Source organism: Coenobita brevimanus, chromosome 45, assembly GCF_032717465.1.
Source record: "Coenobita brevimanus isolate Jiangsu-jjx chromosome 45, ASM3271746v2, whole genome shotgun sequence".
NCBI classification, from domain to species: Eukaryota; Metazoa; Arthropoda; class Malacostraca; order Decapoda; family Coenobitidae; genus Coenobita; species Coenobita brevimanus.
The window spans coordinates 5,158,750-5,180,575 of record NC_136998.1 but is presented as its reverse complement, the minus strand read 5'-3'; the positions used below and the strand labels follow the sequence as shown (position 1 = coordinate 5,180,575).

Genomic DNA, 21,826 nt, shown 5'->3' with positions numbered 1-21,826 from the left:
TTTATTTTGTCTGATCTACACACAAATGAAATATGTGCAAGTAAATAACTTTATAAAACCGATAAAGTTCTGTTTACAAATTTCTAGTACAACTGAGCACTAGTTTATGTCATGGCCACCTGGCTTCGATTATATTTTCCTTAACTTACAGTAGCGGTATCCACTCACATCATAGGTAAGATATGCATTTAGCTAGTAAGAAGTTAGGCTAAGGTAACTAACTCATGAAAGAAAGAAAAGGGTAAAGGAAGATATACTAATAGCACACATCCAAACTTACCCTCACACACTTACACTTATCGTTGTATGCTGGCTGCTTCAGGACAACTTTATACTCCGTAGAGATAACTCCCCAGAGAAAGGATCCAGTGGAACCTGTGTCTAAGTCCTTCACAATGACGGATATTTTATATGATGAATTAAATGATGTGGCAGTAGCAAGACGAAGATTTTTGTAAGGTTATGGTAATGGAAAATGGTTTTGTCACCCGACATAACCAAGTTGGGCCTTGTCAGATTGATAACGCTATCTTGACTTACACACTGGTGTTGCAGGTATTTAGTAACAATAGGTGGGTAATATTCACAATGTTGCGTAATTTACCATGACTGAAAAAAAAAAAAAATAATAATTGTAAGAGGAACAGGTCAGGGCAGACATTTAGGGAAACTTATTCTTCACAATGATAGATATTTTTTATGTTGAATAAAATAGTGAGGATATAAAGGAGCGTTGTAGTGTGGATGTGGATGTGATAGGAAGCGTTAGGAGGAATACACTGAGGTGATTTGGCCATGTGGAGAGGATGGAGGGTGAAAGACTGACGAAGTGAGTGTATGTGAGTGAGGTGGAGGGGGGGGGAAGGGAGGGGGAGGCCGAGGATGAGATGGGGAGATGGGGTGGAAAGGTATATGAGAGAAGGGGGTGTGAGTTGGGAGCGAGGCAGTGAAGTGCCGGGGGACAGGGCGACGTGGAGGCGATTTGTTTGTGGCCACCCCGAACGGTATTGAGGCGTCTGGCAATAGATAGATAGATAGAAAATAGTGAGGTCGTAATAAGACTAAGATTTCTGTAATGTTATGGTTGTGAAGAAATTAAGTTTTTTGTCATCCGAATCAGGTCTGGTCTTCTCATTATCAGGTTTATAATGCTATCTTGATTTAAAAATCGGTGTTGCAGGTACTTTGCTTGTGCCTCATCAAGACAGGTGGTATAAACCTTCACTTAATTAGAGCATTTTCAATATCATGTTATTAATAATCATCTGAAGTGAGTTAACTCCTTCGCTATGATACTTAATCTATTTTTCATTACCTTCAGAAACTTGTACAAAGGATAGGTGGAACCCGCCTTTGTTTATCCCCGCTTAAAGGCCGCATTCGGCGCCTCCGCTCAATGTCAAAGGGCCAGAAGTGAGTCATAGCTCGGGAACCGGTTTTCTTGTTGGAATGGAAATTGTTATATTCTTCAAGTTAGAGCATTTAAATGATACTTTGCTCAACAAATATTGCGCTATGTTGCGCCGTTTATACTGTTACAGTAATAAACAAATCAACAAACACAAATCGGATCACTATAATACAGATGTGTTTATTACTGTCTCCAGTATTTTCCTTCAGCACGAAAACGTTTTTAAAGGTAATTCTAGTCACAGTGAGGCAACATAATGCGAATTAGATACACTTGTCATAGTAAATGAGTTCATAACTTTTTTCTACCATGGCAAAAATGAGATGCAGTATAACACAGCAACAATTCGGCATACACATAAATTAATAAAAATCTTAAATCAATTTCCATTTGTATTTGCAAATTGCATTTACACGAAGCATAACGTGGGGTTGGTGGAGGATTAGTGCCCCTCCCTGTAAAACAATTAACTCTAAGCCCTTGGCCACCCCGTTTGGAATACATGGCGTCTGGCAATGAATGAATGAATGAATAACATGGCTGGAAGAACTGGACAATCTCTCTTCCGTATCCTCCCTCCACAGACAAATCTGGCTGAAAATGGAAGATAAAATCGTCGGTATGTTTAGCAACCTCTGAGCTCTATATCATGGAGGGGCTCTCTCCTGGGTGGCGCCATGTAGTTTGTGTACCCGCCGCCTGGGTCCACGGGCGGCGCTGATGTAGTGGCAGCCATGTTTATGTATAGTACCTTGCCTGATGCCCGCGCCTTAGAAATAAATCAAATAAGTAGATGAATCCGGAAAATATAATGCCATGTTCCACTGCGCAGCTTACGGAAGCAACAGAGAAGCAGAGACAGCAAGCTAAGAATAGTATTTCAATTGCATTACAATGGTTAAGGCGGCAGGTGCGGTGTTTCAATATGGCGGTCAGACTCACACGGTCACTGAGGATAGCCCCTCCATATTATACAGCTCAGTATTAGCAGCCGATGTTTAAGTCAGGTGCTGCAGTGCTAGAGATGTGCTTCAGAAAGTGATTCCTGGTCGTGGACTGTAAATGTTTAATAAATGAAACTGAGGAACTTAAAAAAGCTTCAAGAAGCAACCTGATAAAATACTCTGATCTCTTAATCTACAAAAGTGAATGTTTAGTCGTAAGAGGTTTACAATATTTCCAGTGATACAAGGCCAGTGCTGCCATGTATACGATAATTATCGTACATACACAATAAATTCGTCTTCGGTACAGTGCACGTAGTATTTCTCATTATCATACCTTTTGTACGATAATTTTAGTATTTCTCCAAAAACGAAATAAGACGAGAGAGAGAGAGAGAGAGAGAGAGAGAGAGAGAGAGAGAGAGAGAGGGGGGGGGACAAGTTCATCTATTATTACCCGTCCCCACCCCGGAGGTGCTCGGGGATGGATATTGTTTTCACTCGCTTTGTCTGTCTGCATATCTGTTTGTTAACAGCTTTACGCGAAAACTACTGGTGCGATTTTGACTAAAATTACAGGTATGGTGGGCTATGATGTTCTGATCACCTGATTAAATTTTGGGCTAAATAGGGCCAAGACCCAGGCTGTAGGTCCCAAAAATGTAAAAAAAAAAAAAATAAAGCAAATAGTTTTTTCGCCATAACCCCTTTCCAATTCGTCATATCGACATGAAACCAAAACCTAAAGTGCATCTTTCAAATCTGCATCCTGTAACATGACTCATTACATCAGGGGGGTAACTCCCCAGTTACCGGTAGGGAGGTCAATGTCAGGTGGGTCAGGCCTAAAATTTCAAATGGGCATAAAATCGTCAGTTTTCACCCGATTTACTCGAAATCTGACATGTGACATCTTTGACTATAGTCCAGGAGACGGGTGTTTTTTTTTTTTTTAGCTGAACCTTGCTTTAGGGTATATACAAGGTTTTTTGGTTGTTTATTGCTCTCCCACATGTCCTGAACAAGAATCCGACGGATGCCACTCTGGCACCCTTGGGCAAAATTTTTTATAGGGGCAAATAAGTACCCCCTCCTTTATAAGCGATTTAGTCAGCCGTTGTACTATTCAGACACTGCTCCCAGTCTCATCTTCTTGAAATTAAGTCATTGAAGATGCCAAGGTCTTATATCTTGTATTGCAGTATTGAAGCATTCAACCATTCAGCCCGAGGTTGAAATCATTGATGGTAGTGCAATGCTGTACCGCGTCTCCTGGCCAAAGAATGCAACAATGGAACAGCTGGCAGCTAACTTCAGCAAATCAGTATCTCGAAGTCATGAGGTGTACGTTATCTTTGACCGGTACCAGGAGGGATCCATTAAGTCCCATGAACTTGAGAGACGTACATCTGGAGCTCTGCCCACTGACATCAAAATGACAATGACCACTCCTCTGCCAGCTACGAATGTGCTCATGAAGAATGTCAACAACAAAAAGCAACTCATTGTCCTTTTTTCAGCACATGATGATGATGATGATGATGTGAATGTGAAGATGATTGGTCAGGAGGATGAAGAATTTGGACATGAAGAAGCAGATATCAACATCATCAGCTACACTCTTCTTTTGGCAAGAAAGGAAAGCAGGGAACACATTCAGGTACTGAGTGAGGACACAGATGTGTTTGTGCTGTTGGTGTACTTTTGTTGGAAACAGCACCTCTCCCAGGAGGTCACAATGAGGAAATATGATGGAACAGTTATCGATATAACTGCTACAGCTAGAAAGCTTGGAAATAAAAGCTTGCACCTTTTGTCCTTGCATGTGATTACCGGGTGTGACACAGTCTCATACCTCTCTGGGAAAGGCAAAGTATCTGCCATTGATGTCATGATGAAGCATGACAACCTTGATCTTACTCCAATGGGTCAACCAAACACTTCTGAAGAATTCTTGATGGAGGCTGGTCGTCGTCTGTTTTGCCTCTTGTGTGGTGCCAAGATCTGCACAACCATGGCTGAAGTTCTCCACATGCTCTTCACCACAAAGAGAGAAAAATGCTCCAATCTCCGCTCTCTTCCGCCAACAGAGGAAGCACTCACTCACCATATGAAGCGAGCTCACCTTCAGGCAATGTTGTGGAAAGCTGCTGATGAGCAGCAACCCCCAGATGTGAATGCAGAAGACTATGGGTGGCATAACAGAGATGGGGTCCCCTATCCAGTAACAATGTATAGGCCTGCAACACCTTCAGACCTGATGAAAGTTATCGCATGTGGATGCACAAGCAGCACACCATGTAGTCGTAAGCAGTGCAGCTGTAAGAGTGCAAAGATGTCTTGCACCACATTCTGCAGCTGCCAAACAGAGGACAAGTGCAACAATGAACATACAGTTAAGCAGATGTTCGATGATCCTCTTGAATCAGACAGTGAGGATGATCTGGATGAATAGATCTCTGTTTTGAGCTATGGATGTAAATGTTTAAAGCTTACATATTGTGGTGAAGTGTAGAGAGCTTTATTTTAAATATTTTGGTGAAGGGTAGTCTAGAGAACTTACTGATGAATGTTAGTCACTGCTGGCATCATACATTTTGTTGCTGTTAAATGCTATTTTTATACCTTTTGGTAGATTTTTGCCCATACTATGTCCATGTATTGTCATGATGAATGTGTATGATGTTAAATAAAACTCATAGACGTTATTATAATAGCAGTGACAGCTTGTACATAGTATTTAAAGCAGGTATCCTCTTGATCTTCTGCACAGTACCACAGTGATAAATATAGTCCGGCCGCCATTTTGAATTTGTTAATAAAAACAAATGCCCAAGGGTGCCACAGTGGCATCCGTCAGATTCTTCATTAGGACACCCAGGAGGACTAGAAACAGCAAAAAAAACTTGTATATACCCTACTGCAAGGTTCACCTCACTGTCTCCTGGACTACTAGATATCCTGTTGTGTTTACACGTCAGCAGTAAAATGACTGCCGGGGACGGGTTTCCTGTGCCTTGGCACCGCTTCTTGTATTCACTGGATTCGTATCAACCTCTCAAGAAATGAAAGAAGAGGTATGAACCAAGAGGAGGTAACGTTAATACCTGAGATTATAACTAAGATATCATATTCATACTCATTATTAAATATAATATTCTTAATTATACATAAGGCATGATATAATCTTAGGCCATATTCAACTGTACATTGAAGGGTTCTTCACCAGTCTATTTTAATGATCTATGTGCCTTTGGGGGCGGCAGAAGGGGAGAAATAACAAGCCATGGATTAAAGCAAATACCTTTCCCCAAAAGATAAAGAAATAGCAATAATATAACATAATAATTAAAATCCAAATCATACACAGAGTCAGACGCCATAAACCCGTAAGGGATACCTATTTGAATTAGTTGTTTCACTGGTAACGGAATGAACCCTCCACCAAGCACTTGCTGACACGTAGGGAACACGTATGGGTTGGTTGTATGGTTACCATCCAGCACTGCAAATGGTTTCCTGGCTTACAGGATGATGGTCACCACCACCTACCGCCGAAGCTGAAGTCATGATCAATATATTTTCCAGAGTTTTAGATAGATTATAATGTATGTTACTGATGTAAACTATATCGATATTAAAAAGACTCGGTTAGCATACAAGCCAGTAACAAGACGAAAAGTGCAAAGAAAATCGCTAAAGACGTTCTACGAAGCCCCCACCTAGAATACCACCTTCAGTCCAAATTGGTCAAACCTAAACCATTACCAGTACCAATATTTCAATCTCAACAACAGTCATAAAGTAGATAAACGTTATATTATGCAAGAGATTCATCAGGAACATATGAAATGGAACTGGACACATTTTTACCATTTTTAATACCACATAACCACCTTTCCTTTCGCGGTACCAATATCGTGTGAATGTTACATAGTGAAAGGATTCTCTCTCTCTCTCTCATATATATATATATATATATATATATATATATATATATATATATATATATATATATACTGTATATCTATCTATCTAGATAGATAGATAAATAGATGTGTGTGTGTGTGTGTGTGTGTGTGTGTGTGTGTGTGTGTGTGTGTGTGTGTGTACGATAATTTTGGTATAAAATCCTTAATTTTGGCTTCTCCGTACGATAATTCTGTGTTTCTAATCTGTCAACACGGCACAAGACATTTCACACTCCATTCAGTCATTCTGGTAATTTCTGAAGTTCCTCGGTGTTTTTTGTTTTCATCTTAGACGCTGGCAGAGTTCTCTGAGTACCAGAGCCATGATAGCTGGATGAACGCCTTAGTGCTACGTGAGAACACCGCACAACATAGGCTTTGTACTAATAACTACATTTCTAGTCAACCTCGACCACCTCCGTCTCCTAGGACAAATTATTGGACATTTTTTCCTCCATACAAAGGGTATTCCAAGTGAACCCGGGACACGTCTGACAGCGTATTAGGAATGTTGCTCTCGATGCAGACATCCGAAGGGTTCACTAATCCAAACAGTTTTCCTAACGTTGTTGTTCACTAGGAATTTAACCACACAAACGCGATCACAATCAATGGTAACTGGGAGTGACAGAATACAAGTGTTATAAAAGCATTTCAATAGATTTCATATAACAATCAATATTAGGGATGCATCTGAAATGCACTTACTAACTTTGACAGCACCACCTTTATGTAACAATATTTGCTTCACATGAGCTAAGCGTATTGTAGAAGGATGGGATCAATATAAGATTACAGAGATATGAGATCCTGATTCAAAGACTGTGACGACCATATTTTTATGTTTGTCCACCACAGTGTGTAGATCCACTGGTATTTCTCAGTTTGTCATTTATTCTTTCACTTTTCAGCTTGATGCCATTCCGTGTTAACTTTATGCCAGTCCTTTATTCCTTCACGAGACTGCTTTAAACCTGGGACACTTGTCTCTTAAAACATGCCCTCAGACACTTTTTAAAAGTCTTTTAAAGTATTTTATAGGGTCAAAGATCAACCCATAAAAAAAAAAAAAATGGGATCATATGTTTTTGTCTGTTCTTTAATCAGCCATGCAGTTCTCACAAGGTATATCATTGCATTATAGCTGTGTGGAGACCATCCTGCACTCCGTTGGAAATGTTGTTCAACTTTGATTTGCATTACCACCATCCCCAGACGATTTATACTAGTTAGGAGGGAGTCATCATACTGTTGATATTTCTGTCACCCTAGAGTGTTTTTGTATGATACGAAATGAACTGCTGTAGGGTACAGTCTACAGTAGATACATGATTCGTTAACCTTTTCATTACCACGGCGGCATATCAGTTTTATTATTGAGATACCTAGACGACATTTTACAGCTCTGGAAGATATGCACCTTTCCTATGAAGAGATGAGTAGTTTTCCCCCATGAATCCTTGGGCTGCAGTGACAACATTTCAGCGATGTTCTTGCCGTCCCCTGACAAATTTCGACGGTTAATAAAGGATCTCGCATAATGAAGAAGTTAACTGAGGTGCTCTTTGGAGACATGATTTGCCATCTCAAGTCAGCTTAGATATTTAAAATCGTTCTTGGTGTCTCTTCAGTACAGTTAAAGAAGACTGGTAGTGAGTCAGGCCAGGGATGGAACAGAGGCGGCTGGCTGGTGAACCTGTCGCAACAAGGCTACAGGGAATCACACGAGGTCTGATCGATAACTATCAGACCATATTTTATTTCTCGTAAACCAATAGAAGCGAGGGGATGTGACTATATAGAGCGCGACCTTGAATCATTGTGCACATAGTTGAACACAGGGATTAAAATAAGTGTGCAGTGATTACAAAGTGTGCAGTGATCAATCTGATTTGTGCAGAGATCAAGCTAGTTTTGTGCTGTGATGAAAATGATTATGTGTAATCAAAAATACTTATTTGGGTAAATGGAAAACGTTTGCCAATATAACCTACTCAAAATTTCTATAGTAGTCTGTCAAATAATTGACGAGGAGATTACACTAAGTTTACTTTTATATTTTATATTTTAGATGAGGTGTCTGAGGAGTATGTGTGGAGTGACGCGTATGGATTGAGTGCGAAATGATGAAGTGCGAAGGAGAACTGGAGTTGTTCAGGAGATGGCTGATAGAGTTGAGCAGAGGGTGTTGCGATGGTTTGGGCATATGGAGAGAACGGATAATGAGCGATTGGTGAAAAAGATAACTAGATCTGATGTGAGAGGTGTAAGGCTGAGAGGAAGACCACGAATAGGATGGATGGACAGTGTGAAGAGAGCGCTGGATGCGAGAGGGATGTCTGTGAGCAACGAAGAGTGGCTGTGCGTGACAGAAATAAATGGAGAGAAATTGTGAATGAATAAATGATGAAGCAGCCCTGAGGGGGATATTCTACCGCATTTGGTCTGGTCAGCTAGTCAGGTCAGGTGCGGAAAAGGGGATGGGTCTATTATGACGTGGCAGGGGTAAACCAGCTCTGCTGTCGGGCCCTGCTGCGGATGTCACTGATTGCACTGCGCGTTGACCCTTGTGCGGTGTGGTAAGGTGAGGATCTGTCCCTTCTGCCCTTTGGGGCTAAGATGCGAATGAATGTGTTTGAATGGATGAGTAAATGAGGAGTGTGTCCTGTCTCGGCTACCTCACTTTCCTTGGGGGAAGCAGCCTAGGTATATAGATAGATAGATTTTATAAAATAAAGAAGCTTTCCTAAGTTTCCTTTGTTATTTTATTTTTCTCTGGTGATTTTGGGAACCCTAAGATGCACAGTGATCATTTTTCCTTATTTTATACCCTGCTCGAATATGTACAGTGCTGCTGCCCGGCCCAGTCGCCGCCGAGCAGCGTGTGTTTGAGGACGTATTCTTGTTTATCATATTTTAGTTTTGTGCAGTTATGATCGAGCAAAGCAAGCAATGTTGTTGCATCAATTAGGAAAAAAAAATAGCAACACGTAATCTGAAACCATGAGGAATATTCAGTTGGCTTTCGGCGATAAAGATATGGGTGTTCGGCGATAAAGATATGGGTGTTCGGCGATAAAGATATGGGATAAAGATATGGGTTCGGGGCAAGGTGAAGCTCATGCTGAATGACCTTTTTTTTTTTCTCCAGTTACCAAAGTGTTGTTTTTTACGAGTACGTTACAGAAGCCAAACAATCGATAAAGAATTCTACCTGGGAGTTGTCTGTCGGTTATGGAATGCAGTGCATCGCAAGAGACACTGATTTACAAAACACTGATGTACAAAATGTTTCCAGCAACGGAAGCACCGCTGGGCTGAGTATGTTGAGTCCCAGTGGGCATACTTTGTAAGCAATTAAAGTCTGAAATCAGGAAGCAAGCTTGCTTTGTTTCACCAGCTAAAGGTTGGACACTTTTCAAATAGGCCTCGTATAGGCAGGTGTTGGTAAGAACAGGTCAGGTATAGGACGGGGGTGGCAGGCTTGTGAACCTGTAGCGACAGGGCCAGCGGGAATCAATGTCGTGGATTGGGATGATCTCTTCCGACGGACGCTCACCAGACAGCTCATCCCGCACCTGACAAGCAAGAAGAATAGTACTTAAATTTATGGCTATCAGCTGCATGATGATTAATAAGACAGTATTTGCTATGTCCCCAGCAATCCCTAGACCACGACCCACGATATTCTACTTTACTTTAATTCACTAATTGTACTCCCTAGGCGATACTTCTATGCCCCTCATTTTACTGTTCGGTGATAACAGACAAAGAGATAACAGACCTGGGGTAAATATAATTCGTTGAACAGAGGGATCGACTCGAGAACATAACTTCGGTTTCTTCAGCTGTGAGCCGGATATATTAACCAATGCGCTATTCTCTCTCTCTCTCTCTCTCTCTCTCTCTCTCTCTCTCTCTCTCTCTCTCTCTCTCCTGAACAACAAGAAACAGTCTGGCTTCACACTCAGTTCAGAGTCACCTGACGGTAGCACTACATCAAATCAAGATAAGGTGAGCATCCCCCACAGGGTGTAATAAACAAAACACTTTAGAAAGAAATATCAGAAAACCTCCAAAGTCATCAAGAATACGGTCCATTGCTGTGACCGTAATATTATCTCAACTCAGAGCATAAAATGGAAAAAGGAATATGTGGCCCACTGCCTATGAGGGAGGTAATTACAACAAATCATTGAGTCCTACGGCCATAGTATTATACCAGAGAGGGTGAACTTGTGTGCAGGCCCACAGGTAATGACGGCCATTTTTAAAATCCAGCATAAGAGTAATCTAAAAAATGACTATGCCTGGAGCTAATTCATGCAAACTAAACAAATCAAGTGTCCATGCTTTTTTTTCGAAAATTACTGCCAGAATATGCGGGCTTTCAGTAATCTTTGCCCCTTCTACTGTAGAAAGTATTAATCCAGGAAACCGGGGCCAACGTTCACCTGAGCATCACGTCTGTAAGGGTAGGCAGTGCTACCTTACTTGCTTCCATGCATGACTCTTTCCTTATCCGTACCCATCTTTACACGCAATGTTAAGCGAAAGAGCAACAATTTATACGTCCTTCACAGAAACGTGCAGCAAGAGGGCGTTGAAAAGGAAGTAGCCTATGTAAGTAACGTTCAGCATACTTGTAGAAGACGTGGAGAGTTAAAAAATGTATAAATTACTTGAGAGGGATGTTCGAGAAGAATGGTGTCGACATTGGAATGTGACGAAGCAATAATCTGGTGAAGGTATGATGCAGGTAACAAATGGTGCATCCCTTCCTGTAACTTGGGTGTTGGTGGAATGACTATGAATTGCTGTGAAACCGACTCAGTCAAGTATACCTAATTTGCGAGGATTGTTTGGCATGTAGTGTGCATCTTAGAATACTGAAGGCTTGAAATATGAATGAAAGAATACAAATATAGTCTACTAATTCACGGCTGCCGTTTCTGGATGTATTTAACGCCATTCATGATACAGGTTCATTGATGATGATGATGATGATGATGATGATGATGGTGATGATGATGGTGATGATGACGATGACTTCCGTACTCTCCTGTCCTGCCTCTCATGCCTGCCCTGCATTATATACCTGGCTTGCCTCATATACCTCGCCTTCCTCACATGTCCGGCCTGCCTTACATGCCTCATCTGCATTTCATGAGTGGCCTGCCTCACATGCCTGGCCTGCTTTAAATGACTGGCCTCCCTCACATACAGTATCTGACTTGCCTCACATATCCGGCCTGCCTCACATGCCTCGCCTGGCTCACCTGCTCAACCCTGGCCATGACCCGAAGCAGGTTGAGACCTGCCAGCTTCTTCAGGTCCTGCAGAGACCAGGTGGCATCTCGGAGCAGTTCAGCGAACAGTTGTGGGTAACAGGTGACGTCAGGCAACTCCTTTGGTGTGCTGGACAGAAAACATGAATGATAATATTTACGTGACAAATAATGCTACATCGTTTGGTTTTGCCCTTGATTTAAATATGTCCGCGTTTTAAGTAAACAGGAAAAAAGTGTATCACACGTATTACAGACTAAATCAACTAAGATTTACTGTGATGTTGGGGAAAATCAAAAGCAATATAACAGCCGCAGTTAGTCTGATAACGGAATGAAAACAGAGTTGGCCAATAAAACGAAAAAAAAAAAAAGTCTGTTAGCAGGTGATAATGTGCTATGGACAGCGTCAAATAAGAAAAAATATGAATGTGCTGTGAACGTTGAGTACACCGCTTCCCGTCCGATCAGCGAAGTTAAGCAACGTTGGGTCTGGTTAGTACTTGGATGGGTGACCGCCTGGGAACACCAGATGCTGTTGGCATCCCTACGTGTCATGTGGGGTTGGTGGAGGATTAGTGCCCCTCCCTGTAAAACAATTAACTCTAAGCCCTTGGCCACCCTGTCTGGGATACATGGCGTCTGGCAATGAATGAATGAAACACAAAAGTCCATGACAGGCAGCATGTAGGTAAAATGAAATGATAGTCTCCAAGCAGGTCCGTAAAGAACTGGAAGCTGAAAAGCATACTATATAGTCTACCCAGGATAGAGAGAAGAGAATACTAATCTTCCCCAAAGCATTTAGTTATATATGATTACAATCCACAATAATGCCTTAAAAGCTCCTTTGCTACCTGAATGTAATTGAATGTAATTTCCCTTTTCCTCCTCATTTTACATTATTAGTTGTACGGAAACAATTGAAGAATTATAAATCACACTCTCTTCATAAAGGAAGGATTGCCTGTATCTACTGGAATAAACTGCCTGGAAATAATTATGAAAGAAATGACTACACGGATTTTCAGCATCCTATTTAAGTGATCTATTTTCTTAGTTTTATTTATTATTTGTTTGTGTGCGTGTATGTCTTTGTCACCATATGTATTCATCTGGACACTGGTATCCATCATGCGGGTGTTAGTTTGATAGTTTAATACAAAGTCATGTAAGTAAAGTGGCTGTTATGATCTTAGTATTCTTTATCAATTAAACTACTAGCTAAATAAAAATATCCCAGGATCTCTGCTGCGCTGCAGTCACAACAACTTGTGTTAAGGAACATTTCTTTGTTTTGTAAGTTACAGGAAGCATTGGCTTGTCACTCATACGTATTACAGACTAAATCAACTAAGATTTACTGTGATGTTGGGGAAAATCAAAAGCACTCACACGTATTACAGACTAGAAAACAATACTTCATCAAGTAAGTGGATGGAAGATAAGTGGATGGAAGCTGCCCTCAATGCACAGTGACTGGCATAAGGAAATGGGCATTATGTACTCACGAGTGCTAAAATCTGCTCATGAATCCCCCCTTCCTACCCTTATATACCCATGGAAGAATAAGAATGGAGGGGGGACGAAACGAGCTACACTCCGCCCCTCACCGCCAGCCCCATCGTTTCCCCAGCCGTCATTGTTATTTTAAACTTAAATCATAAGGTGCCCTTCCCACCTCTTGCTCACATTGTTATCACAAAATCTTAAAGCATGAAGTATGTGTACATATGTGTAAAAAGTTATTTTGAAAAACTGTTAATGCACTGTTGGAAAGAAATCTTAAAAGATGAAAAAAAATAATGTTACCAACAGCCTGCCGAGCTAATGTAAATGCGCGCGCTCGCGCACACACACACACACACACACACACACACACACACACACACACACACACACACACACACACACACACACACACACACACACACACACACACACACACACACACACACACACACACACACACACACACACACACACACACACACACACACACACACACACACACACACACACACACACACACACACACACACACACACACACACACACACACACACACACACACACACACACACACACACACACACACACACACACACACACACACACACACACACACACACACACCTCGCGCAACAGTGTAGGGTTTCACAGGATTGACATCAACAATAAATGAAGTAGTCGCTGGGCTTAAGGTTAATTACTTATGAACGCTCAAGGTGCTGATTGATTTTTGTCTGATAAAATAGACGCCGTGGTAACCTCACGTACCTGTTGATGCCGTCGTAGCCAGCTCCTAGGCCTACGTAATCCACCCCCGCCATGGTTCGAATGTGGTTGATATGCGCTGCAGGGAGACACAGGGTGAAACGAGGTACAGATGCCGTGTAAAAATTGGTATATTTCATTACCATAAACAATAGGACATTGCGCAGTGAATTTCAGACTCAGAGATGTAGTGTATACTCTTCACAGTACTATAAAAAACACTTTCTGACTAATTTATATTGTAAGCACATAAACATGTATCCACAGTAATTAAAACCCTCCAGCCAACCGCCAGTCTTCATGAGCCAACACCAGACATCCACACCTCTGAAACTATCCTACGTAGAGACAGGAGTGCATCTGGTAAAATTACGATGCAACCATCACTCTGCATTGCATCATTACCAACATAATTTACAACTCAATAAAAGGAAATCCATTACAACCCCACTGCAGACGGACTTCCCCCCCCTTTCCCACCATAACGCACTTACTCACCTCGTGCAACAAACTCAAAACATACACAGTCCATTAACGTAATTTCTACTAAATTTTTTATGGTAATGGATTATGAATGTGTCCGGTTTCCTATGGTCCATTGGGCTTACGCATAAATTAGCCTGGAGCTGCAACACGTGTCACATGTTGAATTAACACTGGGTATAATTTATGGAAGGTTTCTAACATCTCAAGTTCAGCTGATACTTGTATGCCACAAAAGTCCGTAAGAATAAAGATGAAAAGAAGTCATTGCAATGCATGGACTTTATGAGTTCACTTTAATCTATTTATGAGGATGATGCATTATAGTTTCTTCTTACTCTGTCTAGATTAATTTATTTAGCTAAGGAGGAAGCTTTCTATCCTTTCATTGGATCTACCTAAGCTAAATATCATCGAGTGGCAGCATTAAGGTAAGAGAAAAAGATCTCATCACTCTGAAGGGCATAAGGATACTATACTCGTACATATGATGCTGTAACTGTGAAAGTTCCATAGTTACATTAGGCTGCTGCAGCCATAATAGGTTGCTCCTGTCTTTGGCGAGACAAGTGTTCAGATTCATAACAAACTTTAAATTTCAGTGACTATGTTTTCTTGAATAAAGGTCAAGGGACGCAGGAAGAGGCTGTATTCTCTGTTCCACATCCGTCCTGCAAAAACATCTCATAGTAAAGACAATGAAACTATTTTTTGTAAGGACAGACAAAGGCATGGAGAGTTTCTGCTCTCTCCTTTCAGTGGATCTCCTAAAAAGTAAATCACATTTAAAACAAGTCACTGATCGTAAATTTGTTTGTGAACCTCAGCCAAGGAGGGTACGGCAGCTCATTCCCACCACTCCCTACCCGTTTCATTACCGTTGGTATCTATCAGTCTATCAGTTTGCCTGTATATCCTTCTCTCTACCAATATATCCTCTGTCTGTCTGTCTGTCTGTCTCCTGTTATCTGTCTATCACCTGTTGCCACATCGTAGAGTCGCACCTCTTTCAAGGACACACAACCCTTACGTGCATTATATACCTTTGCACCTAATTTCACTTAAATTCTTCAGCTTCTTTTCGGCTTCTCCTTCACCTCCAAACCTGCCGTCTAACAGTCCAGTTAAACAACTGCTGTTTACGTTCTAGGCTACTGTAACCCACATTACATCAAAACCTCAAACACCTTCGTTAGAATGACTTCATTTAAATGAGGAAATCACCAGATATTTTTTTTCCAACCTTAGATCCTCCTATAATGAAATGGTAGATTAATTGTATGCATATCGGAAAGTCTCAGCTATGCTGAACATAATCGTTGAATGACACTACTAAGAAAAATATATACCATGCTAAAAACGATACGGTAATGAAACGCTATTTTGCTAACAAACTATGCTTACGCTGATCTAAAAAAAATAGAAGTTTAAGATGATTTATTAACACCGTTAATTCTGTTTCTTTATAGAGATGACACCATTTAATAATTTACTCATGCCACCACCAAACAGTTTATGCAGCATTAAAGGCGACCTGTCGTAGTGAATTATAAGATTGGGTTAAACTTTACCCCTCTTCCACAAGATTCAACCCACCTAGATGTCTTAAGAACAACCCCTTAGTAACACCACAGCAATCCGTAAAGAGACTTTCTCTGCGTGTGCTTAACACAGGCAATGGATAACAGTGTCAAATTGGTGACATATGACGGTGTGTAGTAGACAAGAGGACTGCCAAGCCTCAGAGAAAGAGCAGTTTACTCTTACATAATGTATGTTCAGTCCAGTCATCATTATTTATATGCAGTATTTATTGTTTTCATATCTGTGAGAACGCGTATTTATCTGTCTTCACGCTGTCTTTAAAGAAGGTAGCAAAAGAATCAATTTACATCTGTCATGTTAATTCCAACACTGAACCGTTTTACACTACCTCTTCAACTTGCGCTTCACACCAGTAGTTTCATGACCAGCAAGGCAACAGATAATGTGACACGGCGGGGAGAGTATACAGTATGTGCCCCATCAAGCTATCTCGGCCCAACCTCTCATCTTTCGTCTTTAACTTGCACAAGTTTCAGCTTTAATTCTCTCTCTCTCTCTCTCTCTCTCTCTCTCTCTCTCTCCCTTGCTATTTTCCTTCGCTGACTTACGGTTTTCTTTCTCTCTCCCGGGTTTTCATTCTTTGGCTTACAGGTTTCGTTCCCCTCTTCGCCATTTCATTTGGTCATCCTTGTTTTCTGCCTCTCCCTGTTTTCCATCCTTTCTCTTGGTGTTTTCATTCCTGCCTACTTCACCCTTCTGTATGTTTTCTTTCTCCCCGTTCCTGTTTTCATTTTCTCCGTTTTCATTCCTTCCTGCCCTGCTTCCCTTTTCTCTCGTTATATCCCTCATTGTTTTCGTAATCTTTCTTCCTGTTTTCTTTCTCTCCCTCGATTTTCTTATTCTTCCACTCTTCTTTCTTTCTCTTCTTCCCTTGTTTCCCTTCTTTACAGTTATGTTTCTGTGTCTCCGTGTGTCCATTCTCTTTCTCGCTGCTATTTCACTCTCTCCCTCCCTCCCTGTTTTGCCTCCCATCTTGCATGATTTGCCTCCCTCCAGTTTTGTCTCTCTCCTCCTTATTTTCGTCTTTCCTTTCCTTTGCTGTTTTCTTTTTCCAATATCCTGTTTTCTTTCTCTGTTCGGTTTAAGATGCCACTTTCTCTTTCCCTGTTATATTATCTTTGTTTTCCACTTATGCTCCTTCCTTGTGCACTATCTTTCTGTTCCACTTTGTCGTTTTTCATAATTACTTAACTAATGTTGTCTTTCGTGCTTCGGAAACCTTTTTAAAGATTTACTACAAGGGTCTACCCCAGGCTGAGTAAAAATGGTCTGGAGGTAACAAGAAAAATTAGGAAAATACGTCACTATAAAGACGGAGAGATGGGACATTATTATTAAAAAAAAAGTCCAGGCAGATATCCTTTCTGACTGAAGCAAACAGCCAATTGGTAATAAAGATGAATTACAACACTCACGAGGTTAAACGTTTAGCCCTGTCAGAACTATATTTTCCACGCCAGCAGTTATCTTTCCCCCGCTTTCCCAACTTTTCCCTCCCAGTTTCTGCCGTGTTGTGTTTCTTTCCTCTCTCACCGCCCTGCTTCACAGATAACATTTTCTTTTCCGGGAACGCTTGATCTTCTCAAAATTCTCCACATCCTATTTTTTTTTTTCTTTTTTAATGCTTCCCCACAGATACTTTCATGCTTCTTCATTCTTTTCCTACTTCACTTCCTTGTTTCTTAAACGATAATTGCTTTTGTATTTGCCGGGCTTGTACACCCACCACAATAATTATCGGCACTCAATGCTTCGATACTCTTTGCAACCAGCACCGGCACAGAAGCCGTGAATACACAGTAAGAGTTGGTACACTTGATCCTCCCCCCCCCCCCTTCAATTTTTCCGCCCCTCCACCCCCCCCCCATCTCTCAATCTCTCTCCCTTCAGATATATTATATCTTTCGTACCTTCATTTCGTGTATAACGAATAATTCATAGCAATGGACATTATGCTCGAAGGCAGACCTCAAAACAGCATAACATTAACCACTATATATTGAAATCAATATTCTGTATGTCTGCTTGGCACCCATCGTACCCGAGGTTGCCACCTTAGGATTTTCTCATTCGTTATGATACAACGACAACCACCATTAGCATTTTAAGTATGAGTTGATAACAAACTATAGGCCTATAGGCCTAAATGTCCAGTATATACAACACCCCATGAACAACACATGTAGTGTATATACAGTAAGCATCGTATTACTGCCATAATATTAACCACATCAATGACGTGAAAATAGTAGTGCATAGATTATGAAACAAAGAATGGTATATCACCAGTTTGACGAAGATGATGACAACATCGCGGAGGGGGTGACCAGTAGGCATATTCGTTAACTAAGGATAGGCTTTTACCTCAGACGATTCTCGATTTGCATATGATGTGAGGAGTGTGTTGCCTACGAAACTGCTTCAGCCTGGGCAATCTGAGCATCGAATAAGCAGTGGAAGTTTTGATGTTGATTATGAATCTGATCTACGCTACATATCAACATCCTCGTTTAAAATTTTTATGGAAACTATGTTGATATTCAAACTGTCTTAATACCGTAAAAGGCAGTGAGAATTAATAAGCAAAACAAATTGCTTAGTACAAGGTGCTACGGAGCCTCCGATACCACTATGAATACGGCTCAGTAGATCAGGGGCACCTTCCAGGCATGTAAACTCATAAGTTTATTTTCAGATCTCTCGTCCGCTGTCAGATTATATTATGCTAAAAGAGTGCCGATAATTGCTTTAGAAGGTGTACGTCTCAAAATCTTCTACGTTTTCTTTCCAAGGTCACCCGTCCTTCTGTATACTCTTTCTGTTTCGCGTTTTTCCCCATTGACGAGAGTTTTCCCGCAATAACTCTCTCCAATTTAGGCTTCCCTCTCTGGTCTCTATCATTCCCAGTTCCTTCGTGCGATGGCCTGTCAATTCCTATTTAGATTCCATCTGTCTCAAATAATTATTTTTAGAACTGACAGACCACAGAACGTTTAATCTTACAGTATCTTCACTATCCCAATGCCCCCCCCCCTTTTTTTTAATTTATTCAGTGAGTGCTTTACAACGTTTCACCCTTAAACTGAGTACAGAAGTATGGAGAAATTAAGGAAAAAAATAATGTCTTCCGTATTCGCTCCATTTTAGCCTCTTCTCTCTGGCTTCTTTTTGTAATTCCGTGTGTTTTCATCTTGATATATATTCTTGTGACATCTTCCTGTTTCCTGAAATTGCCATCATATTCTCAGTTGTTGTTGTTTTTTTTTATGCGAGGAAGAAGGAACCAAAGGCCATGAGCCCGCAGTAACAGTTCCCTCCTAGAGAAAAACAAAATACAATAGAGAGCCAAATTCAAGATCCGATCATTTTGAGATGCCTGGACACACTGCGTTTGAAAGACTGGAGATCATAGGTAGCAGGAAATACAGACAGAGGGAGGCAGTTCCAGAGATGACCTGTTGCATAAATGAAAGACTAGGAGTAACGGTTAACTCTTGCATTAGAGAGTTGGACAGAAAAGGGATGAGAGTTTGTTGCCAGACGGGTGCTACGCGCCCGTCGTAAAGGTGGAGGAATGCAAGCAGACAGTTCAGAGGAGCAGTGACCATTAAAGTAGCGATAGAAAAGAGATAAAGATGCAACAGTGCGGCGAAGAGACAGGGGTTGAAGGGAGTCAGTAAGAGGAGGAGAGTTAATGAGACGAAAAGCCTTTGACTCCACCCTATTGAGAAGAGCTGTATGTGGAGAGCCTCCCCACACATGAGAATTGTACTCCACACAGGGGCGGATAAAACCCCTGTATAGAGTCAACAATTGTGCAGGGGTAAAGAAAGAGCGGAGTCGGCTTAGCACACCCAATCTCTTGGAAGCAGATTTTACAAGAAATGTAATATGATCTTTCCAAGATAAGTCCCGAGTAAATGAAACCCCAAGCATGTTCAAGGATGATGCAGGATTAAGCTGAATATTATTAAACATTAGTGGGTATGCCTGTGGAAGATTTTGTCGGGTTGATAGGTGTAAGAACTAAAAACAACCATATTATTTTTACCCCAGTCAGAGATACGAGCCAAGTCAGACATTAGGTGTGCCATAGCCTCATCCCTTGTTTGTTGAAGTAATTGTTGAGATGGGTGTTGCGGGAACCGAATGGAAAGGTGAAGGGTTGAGTCATCAGCGTATGAGTGGATAAGGTTAGATGTACAGCTTAGAAGATCATTGATGAATAAAAGGAAGAGAGTTGGTGATAGGAAAGAGCCCTGAGGAACACCACTATTGATAAATCTAGGAGAAGAACGATGGCCGTCTACAACAGCGGCTATAGAAGGACCAGAAAGGAAGCTAGCGATGAAGGCACAGATAGAAGGATAGAAACCGTAGGAGGGCAGTTTGGAAATTAAAGATTTATGCCAGACTCGATCGAAAGCCTTTGAGATGTCAAGTGCAATGGCAAAGCTTTCGCCAAAGTCCCGAAAGGAGGATGACCAGGAGTCTGAAAGGTACATGAGAAGATAGCCAGTGGAGCGTCCCTGACGGAACCCATACTGACGATCGGAAAGAAGGTTGTGATAGGAAAGATGCCTTAAAATTTTTCTATTAAGAATTGACTCGAAAACTTTTGAAATACAGGACGTTAAAGCAATTGGACGATAGTTGGAGGGTTGGGAGTGGTCACCCTTCTTTGGGACTGGCTGAATGAGAGGAAACTTCCAGAAAGAAGGAAAGGTACAAGTTGACAGACAAAGGCGAAAGAGTTTGCCTAGGCAGGGTGTAAGCACAGAAACACAGTTCTTGAGAACAACAGGAGGGGCCCCATCAGGCCCATATGCCTTGTTAGTACTGAGGCCAGTGATGGCAGAAAATACATCAACTGAAGAAATTTTAATGTCAGCCATGAGGAAGTCAGAGGGGGGAAATGATGGAGGAACAGCACCGGAATCATCTAAGGTGGAATTGGAGGAGAAAGTCTGTGCGAAGAGATCTGCTTTATCAATAGAAGAAATAGCTACAGAACCATCAGAGTAGAAAAGAGGAGGGAAGGATGATGAGGTAAAGTTGTTAGAAAGATTTTTGGCAAGGTGCCAGAAGGAGCGGGAAGAATTCGAATTGGAGAGTTGAGAGCATTTAGTATGGATGAAATTATTTTTAGTAGAGCGAAGAACAGACTTAGCACGATTCCGGGCAGAAATGTAAAAATGATGTGATTCAGGGGTGGGTTGGCTCTGGTACCTTTTGTAGGCCCTCTCCTTGTTGAGGACAGCATTAGAACAAGCGTGATTAAACCAAGGCTTTCTTGCATTAGTCAAAGGATATGAGAAGGGAATGTATGCTTCCATGCCCAAGAGAATAACCTCCGTAATGCGCAAGGCACACTCAGATGGCTCCTGGCCATGGAAGCAATAATCATTCCAGGGAAAATCAAAGAAGTACTGCCTGAGGGCCTCCCAGTCCGCGGCTCCAAAATGCCACAGAAGACGTTTCCCTGGAAGGTCCACAGGCCGTACCGGAGTGATAGGACAGGTTAAGGTAATAAGGTTCTGATCGGAGGAGCCCAACGGAGAGAAAAGATTAACAGAGTTAAACAGAAGGATTATTTGTGAGGAAGAGGTCAGATATGTTGGAGCTCTCTCCAAGGCGGTCAGGGATACGGGTAGGGTGCTGTACAAGCTGCTCTAGGTCATTAAGGATGGAAAAGATGTAGGCTTGTTCACCAAGTGGATCCGTGAAAGGAGAGGAGAGCCAAAGGTGGTGGTGAACATTGAAATATCCTAGAATGGAGATTTCATAGAAAGGAGAAATGGATAGAATGTGTTCCATCGTAGAAATAAGATAGTCGAAGAATTTTTG

The 21,826-nt window shown here is 41.4% G+C and overlaps 1 protein-coding gene and 1 pseudogene across 1 annotated transcript in view; one reads left to right on the top strand and one right to left on the bottom strand.

Annotated features, from left to right (window-relative positions):
* Positions 1 to 9,784: 9,784 nt before the first annotated feature.
* The window catches only part of LOC145398392 (dipeptidase 2-like), an 88,258-nt gene continuing 76,216 nt past the window's right edge, over positions 9,785 to 21,826 (bottom strand). Inside the window, exons 8-10 of the mRNA XM_080271268.1 lie at positions 13,895 to 13,970; positions 11,606 to 11,744; positions 9,785 to 9,904 (exon numbers count right to left, since the gene is read on the bottom strand). Of these exons, the coding sequence (XP_080127394.1) occupies positions 9,785 to 9,904; positions 11,606 to 11,744; positions 13,895 to 13,970 (335 nt within the window). The remainder of the gene's footprint in view (positions 9,905 to 11,605; positions 11,745 to 13,894; positions 13,971 to 21,826) is intronic.
* Positions 12,040 to 12,158, top strand: LOC145398537 (5S ribosomal RNA; annotated as a pseudogene).